Source organism: Triticum aestivum, chromosome 5B, assembly GCF_018294505.1.
Source record: "Triticum aestivum cultivar Chinese Spring chromosome 5B, IWGSC CS RefSeq v2.1, whole genome shotgun sequence".
Lineage (NCBI taxonomy): Eukaryota > Viridiplantae > Streptophyta > Magnoliopsida > Poales > Poaceae > Triticum > Triticum aestivum.
In genome coordinates this window covers 487,856,696-487,871,388 of record NC_057807.1, presented here as the reverse complement: position 1 = coordinate 487,871,388, position 14,693 = coordinate 487,856,696, and the positions used below count along the sequence as shown (strand labels likewise).

At 41.9% G+C, this 14,693-nt stretch overlaps 1 protein-coding gene across 3 annotated transcripts; it reads left to right on the top strand.

Moving 5' to 3' along the window:
- Positions 1-478: 478 nt before the first annotated feature.
- On the top strand, positions 479-11,493 carry LOC123116557 (argininosuccinate lyase, chloroplastic). Of its 3 annotated transcripts, none has more exons than XM_044537499.1 (9): positions 479-868; positions 1,181-1,318; positions 5,077-5,238; positions 5,673-5,933; positions 6,701-6,811; positions 8,966-9,066; positions 9,850-10,090; positions 10,167-10,334; positions 11,208-11,493. In XM_044537499.1, exons 1-9 carry the CDS (start codon positions 680-682, stop codon positions 11,340-11,342), a joined length of 1,506 nt encoding a protein of 501 aa, XP_044393434.1. In that variant the 5' UTR covers positions 479-679; the 3' UTR covers positions 11,343-11,493. The 3 variants fall into 3 exon arrangements, with proteins under 3 accessions (XP_044393434.1, XP_044393432.1, XP_044393433.1); XM_044537497.1 differs by having other exon boundaries at positions 5,071-5,238; XM_044537498.1 differs by having other exon boundaries at positions 480-868; positions 5,071-5,238; positions 11,211-11,493.
- The last annotated feature ends 3,200 nt before the right edge of the window (positions 11,494-14,693 follow it).

Genomic DNA, 14,693 nt, shown 5'->3' with positions numbered 1-14,693 from the left:
GATAACCGTGGTGATTTCACCGCTGCGGCATACTGGTTCATCCCACATGTCCGCGATGTTGATGCTGCTGAACTATTAGCAATCGAAAATGGTATGTTCCTTCTGACAAGTATGGGATGCAATTCGACAGAGGTGGAATTGGGTAGCTCCTTCGCAGTTGAATCAGTTAATTTGATGAATGAATTTTTGGGACCCGATGCCGCCGTTGTTGCTGAATGTAAGCAACTATCTCTCGATTTTCTCAAAGTTATCTCTCAAACATTGTTTCACAGAAGCGAATCAGGTGGTTGACGAGTTAGCAAGACAGTCCTTTACTACTAGATCACCTGGTTCTTGGGATGCTGTTATCCCTGATTTTATTTCTCATTTCCTTGTAAACGATATGATTATTATATGAGAAATAAAGTCTATTTGCTGTAAAAAAAAACACAGAGTTCCCCTAAAAAAAAGAACTAACACAGAGTCCATGGCAAGCACATCACGGTCGCGACCACGACCCACGCGCGCCACCGCCGTCATAAATTTGCGGCAGGTCGCCTCGCTTCGCCTCCACACCGTATCGAAAAGAAATAGGGTTTCTTGCCGGTCGCCGTCCCTCCTTCTGCCGATCGAGGTCCACCCGGTCAACCCCAGATCCTCCCCAGTAAGTCTGTTTGTTCCACAATTGGTACGCGGAGGGATGTCCGTGTTTGCGGTGAAGGGGTCGCTGCGAGGACCTTGCTTCTCGGCGGCCGGCCTCTCCTCCGGCCAGAACCCTCGAAGCAGCAGCTTCTTCGATCACCCTGCGCCGCGGAGCAGTGCTGCCCCATTCCCGTCCATGGTCTGGAGCACGGGCAGCGACCCAAGGCATGGGAAGCTCAAGGTCCAGGTAAAGAGTAGCGCCGCCTTTCTTTTTTTCAATGTCCACAAACAGCACGTTTTGTTTACTATGTTCTGGAATTTGAGGGACGACTAGGCAAGATGGTGAAATTTGGGGACTTAATTCGACAGAGGAATTAATATTGTATGAATTGCAGAAGCTTTGGATGATTTGAGCTAGGGTTCCGAAATTTTGGACAATTCATGCTATGTATATTGCGCCATGTATATAGCCTTTTCCACTACAATTTCAGGGATTCTTTAGTTAATAATCAATGCGGCAAAATAGATTACTAAATACAGTTATAACATTGTCTTGAAGGCAACTGAGTGGATGCGGCCAAATGATGATTATCGATATGATGTTCAACCATCACAGAGGCACACAGATTTTATTTGCCAACCTGGTCCAGCCATGCATATCGACCTTCTCAACAGGGAGCGGCTTCGTTATCCAATGGTACTTCTTATACATCTCAGTGTCTTTTCTTGTATCTTGTCGTTTGCGCTGAATTTGCAAAGTTATGCTCAATTTTGCTCCAAAGTAAAAAGAAGTAGAGTGACTATTGCTCTCAAATGTGTGGCAAACATCGATAAGTACTTCTTATACTGTTGATCTAATAAATCAGGTGTCTAGTCAGTTAGATACATACGTCTATGGAGTAGCCAATACCTGATTATATGAAGGGGCTATATGTTAGTTCACTTGTATACAACACGGATACGGACATTTGGAGCATAATTTATGTTCAAGTATGACTCATTTATATGCACAAGAAGTTATGCAGGGTATGTAATTTTGCAACAATGGCAAGGATAACGATCAAGCTTAGTTATTCTTAGAACAATAGTTCATTGCATACAAAAGTAGATAATGTTATGCATATGTGTGGTGAGAGGATCTTTGCCATAATAATCTAACTTTGTCTTGAAGAATCCACACTCTTGAATACATCACTGTGGGAGCACTTGAATGTGTAGCAATGGAGAAAGTGTCTATGGAAGTCCCTGTAACTAATTGTTTAACTGATTACACTGCTGCCTTGATCATGCCCCTTTGAACTGCTGCCTTGTGCTACTAAGGATATTAGCCTAGTTTTTTGTAGGTTCCTGTATTCCAAAGTCCAATCACTACATGTTTTTTTGCATGTGTTCAACAAATACACCCTCTTTTAAAAGTGAGAATTGCATCTAGTGACTTTTAGTAGTGGTCAACACTCTAGCGAGATTGATTTTATCCTCTCGAGAAGAGAAGACAGACGTGCTTGCCTAGATTGTAAGGTGATACCTGGACAGTGTTATCCCTTAGCATGAGCTTGTGGTGGTTGACTTCCGCTTTCGGATTCGTGTCCAACAGTATAAGTGCGCCGATCGCTAGAACAAAGTGGTGGAAGCTCAAGTGGGAGGCAGCTTAGGCTTTCAAGGAGAGGGTCATTAAGGAGGGCCCTTGGGAAGAAGGAGGTGATGCAGGCAATACGTCGATGAAAATGATGACTTGCATTCGTAAGGTAGCTTCAGAGGAGTTTGGAGTGTCGAGGGGAAGTAGAAGCGAAGCTAAAGTTACCTGCTGATGGAACGATGATGTCCAGAAGGCTATTAAGGAGAAGAAAGATTGTTTCAGACGCATACACCTTGATAGGAGTGCAGACAACATAGAAAAGTACAAGGTGGCCAAGAAGGTCACAAAGTGAGCTGTGAGTGATGCAAGGGGTCGGGCGTATGAGGACCTCTACCACCACTTAGACATGAAGGAAGGCGAATGGGACATCTATTAGATGGCCAAGATCCGAGAGAGGAAGACGAGGGATGTCGACCAAGTCAAATGCATCAAGAATGGAGCAGATCGGCTCCTGGTGAAGGATGAGGAGATTAAGCATAGATGGTGGGAGTACTTCGACAAGCTGTTCAATGGAGATAATGAGAGCTCTACCATTGAACCGGATGACTCCTTTGATGATACTAGCAGGCGTTTTGTGCTGCAAATCTAGGAGTCTAAGGTCGGCGAGGCTTTAAAAGGGACGAAAGCAGGCAAGGTGATGGGCTCTGATTGTATCCCTATTGAGTTGTGGAGAGGCCTCGGAGACATAGTGATAGTATGGCTAACTAAACTTTTCAACCTCATTTTCGGTCAAACAAGATGCCAAAAGAATGGAGGCAGAGTATATTAGTACCAATCTTCAAGAACAAGGGGGGATGTTCAAAGTTGTACTAATTACCGTGGAATTAAGCTGACGAGCCATAAAATGAAGCTATGGGAGAGAGTCATTGAGCACCTCTTAAGAAGAATGACAAGCGTGACCAAAAATCAGTTTGGTTTCATGCCTGGGAGGTTGACCATCGAAGCCATCTTCTTGGCACGACAACTTATGTAGAGATATAGGGAGCAAAAGGACCTGCTTATGGTGTCCACTGACTTGAAGAAGGCCTACGATAAGATACCACAGAATGTCATGTGGTGGGACTTGGAGAAACATAAAGTCCCAACAAAGAACATTACCCTCATCATGCCTCGTGGTCCTATATTTGGGGTCAATATTGCAGAAGGATGGTGACATCGATGAAGATGTGAGATATCGAATCAAAGCTGGATGGATGAAGTGGCACCAAGCTTCTGGCATTCTCTGTGACAAGAGAGCGCCACAAAAGCTAAAAGGGGTTCTATAGGACGGCGATTCGACCTGCAATGTTGTATGGTGCCGAATGCTGGCCGACTAAAAGGTGACGGGTGTGTTTGGTTTGTGCCCCAACTAGCCCAGCCAAAAAATTGGCATGACCAAAGTGAGGGCATAACCAAAATTTTGGTAATTTATGATTGTTTGGATTGTAGCCAATGTACTTGCCAAAATTTTGGTAAAATTACCAAGTCTTCATTTTGGTTTGCCACTAGCTGAGTTGCCAAATGTTTTGTACAAGTACCTTGGATTAGATTAGTGCTTGATCTGATTTTAATTTGGATGTACCTTGAGCCAACAAAGAAAAAGACCTATTAAAATAAGTTTTTTGTAATATAAAATTAATTAGATATAATATGCCAAAAAATAAACATGCAACAGGAGTATTAGTAGTGGTTTTGAGAACATTTGTCCAATAGTAAAAGTTCTTTTTCCTGATCGAAGGAAGTCCAGTAATAAAACATATATTAGGCTGGAGCTTACACGGGACTGATCCATCCAAACTACCCGTCAATGAAAAAATCCATCCAAACAGCTGTTCAGTTGCCTTAAAAAAATCTGTTCGGTCATCACACAGCTACCCACGCGATTAATCTGCCGTATTATTTAGCGAGACCTCCGTAAAAGCACTGGACGAGACCACCGTATAAAAGCAAAAACGAAACGAAACCCACGTAAATAGCGGGCAACAGTAGGCTGCCAATTATTTGGCGAGCGTTTTCCATGCCCTCGCTGCGCCCATGAGTTGGCCAGAATAACACGCAGGCATCGCGGGCGGGCTTGGCGAGCCAATTTTTCGGTGCCAGTCCAAACGGCAGCCAAATCCCGTGGGCGAGCCGATTGTTTGGTAAGGCTAGTGTTGGTGGTAAACCAAACGTACCCGACATGTTCAACAGTTAGGTGTGCGCATATTGAGATGGATGTGTGGCCATAGAAGGAAGGATCGGGTCCGGAATGATAATATACGGGATAGAATTGGGGTAGCACCAATTGAAGATAAGCTTGTCCAACATCGTCTGAGATGGCTTGGGCATATTCAGCACAGGCCTCCAGAAGCTCCAGTGCATAGCGGACGGCTAAAGCGTGCTGATAATGTCAAGAGAGGTCATGGTAGACATGGGAGGAGTCCGTAAAGAAAGATCTAAAGGACTGGAACATCACCAAAGAACTAGCCATGAAAAGGTTGAGTGGAAGCTAGCTATCCTGTGCCATAACCACGAGTTGGTTCTGAGATTTGATAGGTTTGTGCTTTAGCCTATCCCAGCCATGAGTTGATTATGTATAGCCTCCTATATGTGCTGATCGATATGTGTTTGTTACGATTGTGTGTAGTTTGAGGAAATTGTGAATTTTAATGTCATTCTTTAGGTTTATTGCTAACATCAATCATATATCATGGGAACATGGATGTTATTATTCTCTTCTGTTGAAGTCAAATAAATCTTGTAACTGTCTTGCTATTAGACTGCTGAAAACTTTAGAGTTGTTTCATCAGACTAATAAAGCTAACTAGAACTGTTTCATAAATTTCAATTTGGAGAGAAAGGAGCGAGTGGTTGCAGACCAGGTTAAGAAGCGTTCGAAGGCTCTTCAGAAGCGTGCCAGAGATTTTGCAGATGGGCTGTTAGAGTACATTTGCTCAGAGAATGAGAACTACAAATACGTCTTAATTGCCACTAAAGAGAATGCCAATATGCTTATGAAGGAGGTTCTCTCTCTCTCTCTCTCTCTCTCTCTCTCTCTCTCTCTCTCATGCTATAATTCGAAATGCTATAAAGGACCGCATTCTCATGCTGGTATAATTAGAAATGCTAAAGGGCCGCATTTCGTGTTGTCTGATAACACATACTCATTTGCAGTTCCCTATTCGTACATGTTCAGCCAAAATTTAGCCTTTCTTGCAGTTTACTTGAGTAGTATGCTAGACTCTCACTGTAGTGACTTAAAGTTACTGTATAAATAGACATATTTAATGATTTGTTAAGTGTCAAACATAACGCCCGCCATACTACCAAAGCCATGTGAATGCCCTTATTCTTAAGGGTTTGCGTTGTTCTGAAGCCTTATAATTCATTTTCTGTGATTCCACTACTTTTGTGTAATAATTTAATTATGATTCGTTCATACTCTGTAATTTTGCAGGGTTTTATATCTAATTATGCCCGAGATGAAATATTACATGGTCTTGAAAGGATTAAAAAGGACATTGAAGAAGGAAGATTTCAGTGGAGGAATAATAAAGATCTAAGGACTAATATTATGGACACACTTATTGATATAGTTGGAGGGCCAGCCAAGAGGCTGGATACAGCGATAAGTCATCATGTTCAACTGCTAACAGTCCTCCAATTGTGGTGTCATGATTCCATTGATGAAGTTATTTCTCAAATAAAAGAACTCCAGGTTTACTCATGCACATAGCCTGTTATTACCATAACTGTGTTCTTTTTTCTATAAAAAATCCATTGCTACAGAATTTTGTGACTTGCTTTTTATTGAACATTTTAACTTAAGAGTCATTAATTTCATTATTTTAGTGATCTTTATCTAGAAAGATATACTCAGATAATTTTACATACTACCATAACTGAAGTGGTTACAACATGCACATAGCAAGGCAATTTATATGTTGGCATAGAAAATTTTGCTACCTGGCTACTCCCTCTATCCCATAATATAAGACGTTTTTGTAAGCTAACATAGCTTGCAAAAACGTCTTTTATTGTGGGACGGAGGGAGTACTTCCTAGCAGTTTTTGATGAAACCCACACCTATTTGGATTCTTCTAAATATTTGTGGGTATACCAGAATGCTTGGTTGTTGGAGATACTTGAACCAATTTGGACTTTGCACAGTACACTAAATTATTCCTTCCATTTGTGTAAACCTTAGCTGATCAGCCTTGTCCCTTGGTAAAGGGGGTAGCCATTTTATGTGGGAAATGGCAAGCTAGAATGGTTGGGTCTTGGGTGGCCTTGGTAGAAGAAGCAAAGCAGAATTGTATTGCCTTATCAGTTGTTTGAGCAATTGAGCATTAATTGGTAGATGTTATTACAAATGTAGTCGACTGGTTGCTTAGTTGTTCTTTTTTTATCGCACTAAAAATTATATGTTGAGCTCTAGCTACATGAATGGCCTCATCCAACTTGAGTACATTATCCATTTCCCAGACTGAGCTTTTTGTGCTAGCAATCAGAAATGGGGGATTGGTCCTCCCTAGCATATGGAGGCGTGCAAACTGGATTCTACTTGGTGATGTGGTATTGTCGCAACTTGAACAGGTACCATCTCATAGATTGTCAGATTTATGTAAGGGTTGTATTAGCCATATTGTAACATTTTTTTTTTGATAAAAGAGAGCACTCTCTCCGATTTCCATTAAAAGAAATCACCATGTCTTACAGGCTAAGCGAAAAACTAAAGAAGCATCATAAAACTCCACCCCCCTACGTAGCTATCACCACCCTACTGAGGGGGAGAGGAAAGCCATCCCTTTCCTCCCATCTATCCTCAAGGCAGTAACCTACAGGAGTGGTCCAAAGCCTGGATTCAAAACAAGAACCCAGCCCTGGAATGGAAACATGTTTGTTTTTAACAGAGGCATACATCACGGTTAAAGTCTTATCATCAAAAGATCAAAGGCTGACTGAAACCATATTGTAACATAAAACGGATTTTTTTTAGCTCACAACTTCAGTGAGCCTTTCATTTTAAAATATGGTCAAGTGCATTTTTTGAAGTTTTGTAAAATTCCATAAAAATCCCCACATGTACATGTGAGCATAGAAATCTGCAAAAAAAAGTTGATTTTTTTAATTTGTTGTCTGCACGGAACACAAGAAAGACAGATTATGAGCTTAAATATAGCAATACTAAACAGTGCTGCTTCGAAATAGTTTTCTAACTCACAAAAAACACTTCTTCCCATGAAAACTAGCATTTCCACATAGTATTGCAATACTGCATATGTTCTCTCTTTTTTCTTGTATGTGCTTTTTCCTCGAAACAGGAGAGCTGCGCCACATTTCATTAAGTAGAGAGAAAAGAGTGCAGAAAGGAGGGGTCAACCCCCCCCCCCCCCCCCCCCCCCCCCAAACCACCACTTAGGGCTTGTTTGGTTCAGGTGGATTTGAAGGGGATTGAGAGGGATTAAATCCGCTGCAACTCAAAATCCCCTGCAATCCCCTTGGGAGGAGGTTTAACCGAACAGGGCCTTGAGGATAAACTGCAAGCCTGAAGCCACACATAGACTATTACACGAGCCGAATGCCAAACGACGGATTAAGGGGACGTTTGGTTCTAGGCCTTACATGCCACACTTTGCCACACATTTCTTGATAAACTTGCCCAAGATTAGTTCAATAAAATGAGAGCCACAAGTTGGCAAGCTTAAGTGAATCTCGCCACACTTTTTGAGTGTATGTGATGTGGGACCCTAGTGTGGCAAAAAGCATCCTGCCTAAGGTGAGGCTTGAACCAAACACTCTTCTAAGTTGGTCAAACTTGCCTAACCTTAGGTGTGGCAACCTAAGGCAACCTTTACTCACAAACCAGACAGCCCCTAAGAGTCCGGGGCAAAAACGAGAGTACCGTTTGGTGCTTACATGGAGCCCATGCGCTCCAGGAATTTCTCATGCGTTGCTTTGCCCCGGACTCTTAGGGGCTGTCTGGTCCGGGGCAAAAACGTGCGTCATATAGGATTTTCCAGAATTATATCTTACTTCAAAAAATGTTCATGTTTTTCAAGATAATGTTCACGATTTGAAAAAATGTTCGTATTTCTAAAAAATGCTCGCACTTTCAAAGTAATGTTTGAAATTTTAAAAAATGTTCAAAAATTCTAAAAAGTATTCAAAAAATAAAAAATATTCAAAATTTTCGAATAAATGTTCGCGTTTTCAGAAAAATATTCAGTTTTTGAAACATTTCATATTTTTTAAAAAGTGTTCGTACTTTCAAAAAACATTTCGAAGTTTGAGAAATGTTCATTTAGAAAATGTATTAGCTACAGTACTCCTACAGTGTCGTTTTACCCAGCTAGAGAATGTCCGTACGAGATGGCAGTTCTTAAAGATGTGTGCTGTTTATATGTCACCAAAGCTTGTTTGGTCTGTTGGCTATTCCGAGCAAGCGTGTGCATTTACCCTTTTTTTTATTTTTAATCCCGCGATACAGTGCACTACTGGGCCGGCCCAGGTCAGACTCCCCTGTGCATTTGCTCGACAGTATGTCGCAGAACGCGACACATAAGAGGTCCCTATATTTCTGCCAAAGGAGCCTTGCAGTGTTGCATGACCCATTCTCTTCCATGTTCAACTCACAAGTTTTCACTCAATAACTTGTGTACTGCAAACATAAATTGCTGATGTGAATATCTCCCATGTCATGGAAACCTGTTAATCTGCTAACATTATTTATTTAATTGGTGTAAACAGCTTGACATGGATGTCTCTCAGCTTGTTAGTTGTAAAAACAAGATGGACTCTACACTACAAACAGCTCTCCCTTCAGACAGCACCTATTGTTCTATGAACAGGTAAGTTAACTATATATTTTCCCTCGACTTCTCAATTTCTTTCTTGTTCCGTCGAGTTCTCTTCTATGGAATGGACTCTTGGGTGTAGTTCTGCTTGCTCTTGTATATTTTAAGTGTTAAGCATATGGCAAGGTGCAGCTGATTGTTACTATACTTTTGAGAAAAAGGCAAGCGCATTGCCATTCAGTAAGACATAGTTAGAAGTATTATCTACAGAAAAAGGAATCCCGAGGGGCAAAGAATCACGGCACCGGCGAAGCCTAGAATGCTGATTTTTCATCGCATGTTGGATAGAAGCACTGCTTGGTCCGGGCTTAGCTTCCCTTGAGAATGGTTCATAAGTTGAACTTGAAAGCTATAAGAGGGAGGGTATATATATATATATATAACTGTAAAAGAGGTGTGAGATTTTCTAGAGATGTTTGAGTATAGTATGTTATTGAATTCCTAATATACTGTTAAACCATTTCATAAATATTTATATTTCTAATTCCTACATGTGAGCTTTCACCTCTGTTTGTCCATAAATATCATTGTTTGCAATAATAATTCGAAATTTCAGTAAGAACTGAGAAACACAAACACCGAGAAAGATTGCCTGAGGCCGTGATAATTAAGTGTGTTTATTTTCACTAAGAGATCCTAAATCACCCTGTTAAGTTGGACCAGGCGATTTTCCATGTTTTTTAAGGTCCAGTCCAGTTGTTTTAGAATGGTTCTCTAACTGATATGTTTTAGTTATATTTAACTTAACTCAATCTGTTTGATCTGGAACTGTTCCAGTTTATGTAAGGATCCACGTCGCATACACAAGTTTGCTGTGGAATTTGGAAATTTGATTGTCGGGGACATCTCCCGCGATCTTTCAAATATTGGATTGGAGCTGAGTTCATGGATGGAGTTGCACTTGTTGACACCAAATGATAAAGTGATTGAAAGTTTTTCGCTTATGCGAAAGCAAATGCTGGATATAGATAATTTAACAACCACATGGAGAGCTTATTCTATCTACAATCCTGTTGAGGTATAGTAGCAGAAACTACTACAGTTTGCACCTGTATCTTGTTATGTTCTGCAAGTGAAGCAACTTTCTGAAACAGGATAGCAGCAGGCGATTTTTGGCAATCTTTAGAAGTGTTTCAGAAATACTTAAAGCAGCCAAAGAATTTGCAAAACAATCATCTTTTGATCATGAAAAGGCTCGAACCTTTCTTGCGCCAAGAGATAATTTTGGTGCTTCACAACTAGCTGAATTCCATGCAACTAAGGTACATTTTATATCTATTAATTTACGTCCTCTATTCATCTTACGTCTTTGCTATTTGCAATTTAGAGGTAGAGAAGTTAGCTAACTGAAAATGGAGCAAACCTTTGTCCTATGTAGTTATTTTGTTGTTGATATCATTAATAAAAGAATCTTGGATGGATAATTCTTCTGTTTCTTTCTATTAAATGCTAGCTGGTTTTAATTTTAAAAAGTTGCACCTCTGCCATTAACAGCCTGAAATGTTTTCTTCTCTAAATAAATGAATCAAATAGTGCAAATGTGTTGTTCGTGGATCATGCGTACCTTGTTATAATAACTAGCAACCTGTATGGATGAAAAATAGAAGATATAGCATTTGACAAGAAGCAAATTAAGGGAAGGGTTTATTAGAAAAAAAAATCTTGTTTGAGCAGTTTGTCCATTGATCATAATATGTAGTCTAATTTTCTTATGGGACCACTGGTTCTGGTTTTACCAGACTGATAAAATTCCCAATTTGTTTGGATTGCCTTCCTTTCAAATAATAAGATAAATTCTATTAATTTCTACAGGAAATATCACAATGTAGTCTTCTGGCCTTCTCTTAGGAAAATTTCCCCATTCTTGACGGAATAAATTATATTAATTAGTTGCATATACTAGAAACTTGATAACAGAATTAAGTTCATATGTATGGAACTTTGATTGTACTTTTTGATCATTATAAAGCAGTATTTTAGTGTTGTTTCTTTTCTGCTGTGCCAACCATCTTTGTAGGGTTTCAGCCGTGCTCTTAGCATTTCCATGACTACATTGAACCTTTCTAGTACAATTTATGTATAATAAATAATTTTCGTTTTATCATTGACACAATTCTGTGTACTTCTCATCAAAGCAGAGTCTAGACGGTCAGAATAAAGATGAAGGAGATAGTGCTATCGAGAAGCAAAATTTCAGATTACATAGTGATGATACAATGAGGAAATTGCTCGATTGGCCTCGACGCCTTCAGTCAGAGAAAAATAACTAATGTTTTATATCGTTACTTGAAACAAACAGTCGACACAATTATTTATTTTCTTTAGGTATTTGAAAGAGCCATCCTTGTGACGCTGTATTATGTGAATGCGTTCAGCAAGAATTGGTTTATTCTGTGAGGAAAGTTTTCAGTTTTTCTAATACATGTTGGTTTGATCCATCATCAGGCTGGAGCATGATACAGTTTTTTTGTTTAGTCTAGGAACATGATATAGCTAGGTAAAGGAAAATGTTAAGACAACCTGGAGGTTCTCCCCTTATTTTTTCTACCATATTCGAGAAACTCGAAAGGGCAAGGCCAACACCATGGTCTACTTCTGTTTGAGGCTCGGAAGGAGGGAGTGATGAAGGCGCTGCCGTCGACCTCTCCAGAGAGAGGCTAGAGCTGGACGATGACATCTCAATGTAGACGAATGATGCCCTAGAATGGCATTGTAGTCTATCACAAATTACCACAATGGAAACCATACACCATGATAACACGATGCCTATAAAAAATCCTAATGGACAAACCACTCGTCAAAGGTAAAAACTAGTGTGCCGACGATCCCGATAGCAGCCGCACGTATGTCGTTCTTAGGACACACCAGATGAGCCAGACGTCGGGTTAGCTGAGACCCCGGTATTCCAGGGGACGTCGGACATCGCCAGTTTGGACCAACAGCACTGACCCGGTTTGTTGATTAATTATCCATGGGCTAGCAGGTCCTTATGCAAGTTTTAGTTGTTATTAGGCAAATTTAAAACCAAAGTCGGGCCTTGCTCATAACCCCCTCCCCCCCACCCCCCCACCCACCCACCCACACACATGTTAGGAGCGCTTATCTTTTTTTTTTGGTATTACAAAAACTAGGGTGGTAAGAGTGGAATAAAACACTAAGCAAAAGGCCGAGCCTTCCATCCTTTACCAAGTATATAGATGCCGGAACAATGTCCCTGTAATCACTGCCTCGCATGCTGTCACCAGTGCGGCAAGGGCAGGTGACCAATTAGTGCGAGGGGAGAGGAGGGGCAAAAATGCTAGACTCATGAAGTGCCAGGTCACAAACTTTACAGATTGTCATGCAAAATTTCGTTGGAATTTTTAAACATGGCCAGAATATGAGCGGCGCCCAGCCCATAAAATGTACTCCCTCTGTAAACTAATATAAGAGTGTTTAGATAGCGTTTAGATCACTACTTTAGTATTCTAAACACTCTTATATTAGTTTACGGAGGGAGTAGCAAAGCTTGAGGAGGGGTTTTTGGAGCCTCGGAGCAACTCTAGCAGACAAGGGGCATACCCAAAAATAACTGCTGTTTTAGTGCTTTGTAGCCAAAAAATGAATAAGCACGTTATATAATATGTTTGTTGCGGTAAACTCAAAACCGGACCTCTCGACATGCCAAATCATCATTTGCGCCACCTTTGCTCATCCCCGGCCAAAATGCCCCATCTTACATTACAATTGATAAAATGCCCCATTTTTATTGTGCCTTTATATAAAATGCCCCGTATTAAAAATAAACATCTATTATTTGTTAACTGCTGCAATTAGGGATGGAAAAAGGACATAAATGCCCCTAACCAAAATCAACTAAAAACACACACGCACGCAAGGATTGGGCTGGCTGGCTCCTGTTGGTTCGCTCGCACAGGAATGTAACGAAGCAGCTGCGCCCGAGCAGCATAGCTAAGGGTTCTTGCCGCCGCCGTCCGCCTACAGCAGCCCCGTCTCCATCTTCAGAAAGAAACGTGCCCAGAAACATCTTAAAAAATTACAGAAAACCAAATATATTCATAGAGTGTGCTGTTCGAATTTCAGCCAATTCCGAACATAGAACAAAGAGAAAAACGAGATTTAAAATTTTTGTCCAGATTTGTTCAAAATTTAGGCGAAAATTTAAACTGCCCAAAAAATTCTGAAAAAATTACAGAAAATCAAGTATATTCATAATAGCCTACTATTCAAATTTCAGCCAATTGAAGGCATCTATAATAGAGAAAGTGGCAGCAGTTAACAAGTAATAGATGTTTATTTTTAATACGGGGCATTTTATCTAGAGGCACAACAAAAATGGGGCATTTTATCAATTGCAATATAAGACGTGGCATTTTGACTAGGACAGAGCAAAGCTGGGCAAATGATCAATTGGCCCAGAGTACGAGAGGGCATTTTTTTGGTATACGCGACCGTGCTTGGCGGGAGGGATGTTTTAGATCCTCCCCCTCCTGCACCTCAGCCGGCGCCACCCTCGACGCCACCTAACCGTCGCACCTCCCTCGGCAGGCTGCGCGTTGCCATGGAGCCCTCGGAGCCCCCCGCACCCAACCCCGAGGCCAGGCCGCCTGAATTGAGTCCGCGTTCGTCCCTACCTACCGCCACCAAGACCACAACTGTCATGGAATGGGCCGGCCCAGGTCGACGGCCCAAAGCCACGAGGCGTAACAGAAGGCTGGCACGAGAGTTCGAGGCCCAGGTGAAGGAGAAGAAGCAAGTGTTACAGGAAGAGCAGCCATATAAGGAAGCAGAGGAAAAGGAAACGGTGGTCGATTAGCAAAAAGCAAAAACAGATTTCTCTTATTTGCCTGTAACTCTCCTCCCCTTTCCCCTTCTCTGGAACTCAAATCCTCCCTAAGGAAGATAAATCCTAGCTGTTGTATAACAATTGGTATCAAGAGTCGATTCGTTCCTCATCGATTCGTGCGTGATCCGTCAGTCCGATTGAGGTGAGCAGCGGATCCGTCTGCTGCTGTAATTCCTATCCTTCGGCAGGAACTGCCGTCTCGGGTGGGCGATCTGGCACCGAAGAAGCGGGGGCCGAGCGCTGTGGAGCTCCAGATTTCGGCGGTGATGGGCACCATGGAGCAGCAAGGGGTGGAGACGAACGCCAAGCTCGACTCCATCTTCGAGCAGCTCAAGGGCGTCACCGCGTGGATGAAGACCATGGACTCGACGGCCAAATCCCTCAGCGAGTCCGCCTCCCTCCTACAACTCCATGCAGAGGACGCGTCGGCGCGTCTGGATGTGCTGGAAGCGTCGCCCACACCACCTCAAGGTCCAGCCAACAACCGCGTCCCGCCAACCACGGTGGAGGGACGCACGGCCGGCGTGGATCGGCCCCATCGGCACGGCGGACATCTGCTACATCGGGGGTCAGTTCTCGGGGATCTACGATTCCCCGAACTGCCTCCGGACAATGGTATGCGACCCGCACCCAACCTGTTTGACAGAGAGCCACATACACCACCACATCGTCCTCACTTTGGTAGCACTCCCAAAATGGATTTCCTCAAGTTTGATGGGACTGATTATCAAGTATGGCTTGATAATTGTGAGTTGTGCTTCGAGATTTACAGTGT

Coding starts and splice junctions, on each gene's coding strand:
- LOC123116557 (XM_044537497.1), top strand. CDS start 680: ATGTCCGTGTTTGCGGTGAAGGGGTCGCTGCGAGGACCTTGCTTCTCG. Junction 869..1,180: donor ATGGGAAGCTCAAGGTCCAG/GTAAAGAGTAGC, acceptor ATTGTCTTGAAG/GCAACTGAGTGGATGCGGCC. Junction 6,812..8,965: donor TATTGTCGCAACTTGAACAG/GTACCATCTCAT, acceptor TGGTGTAAACAG/CTTGACATGGATGTCTCTCA.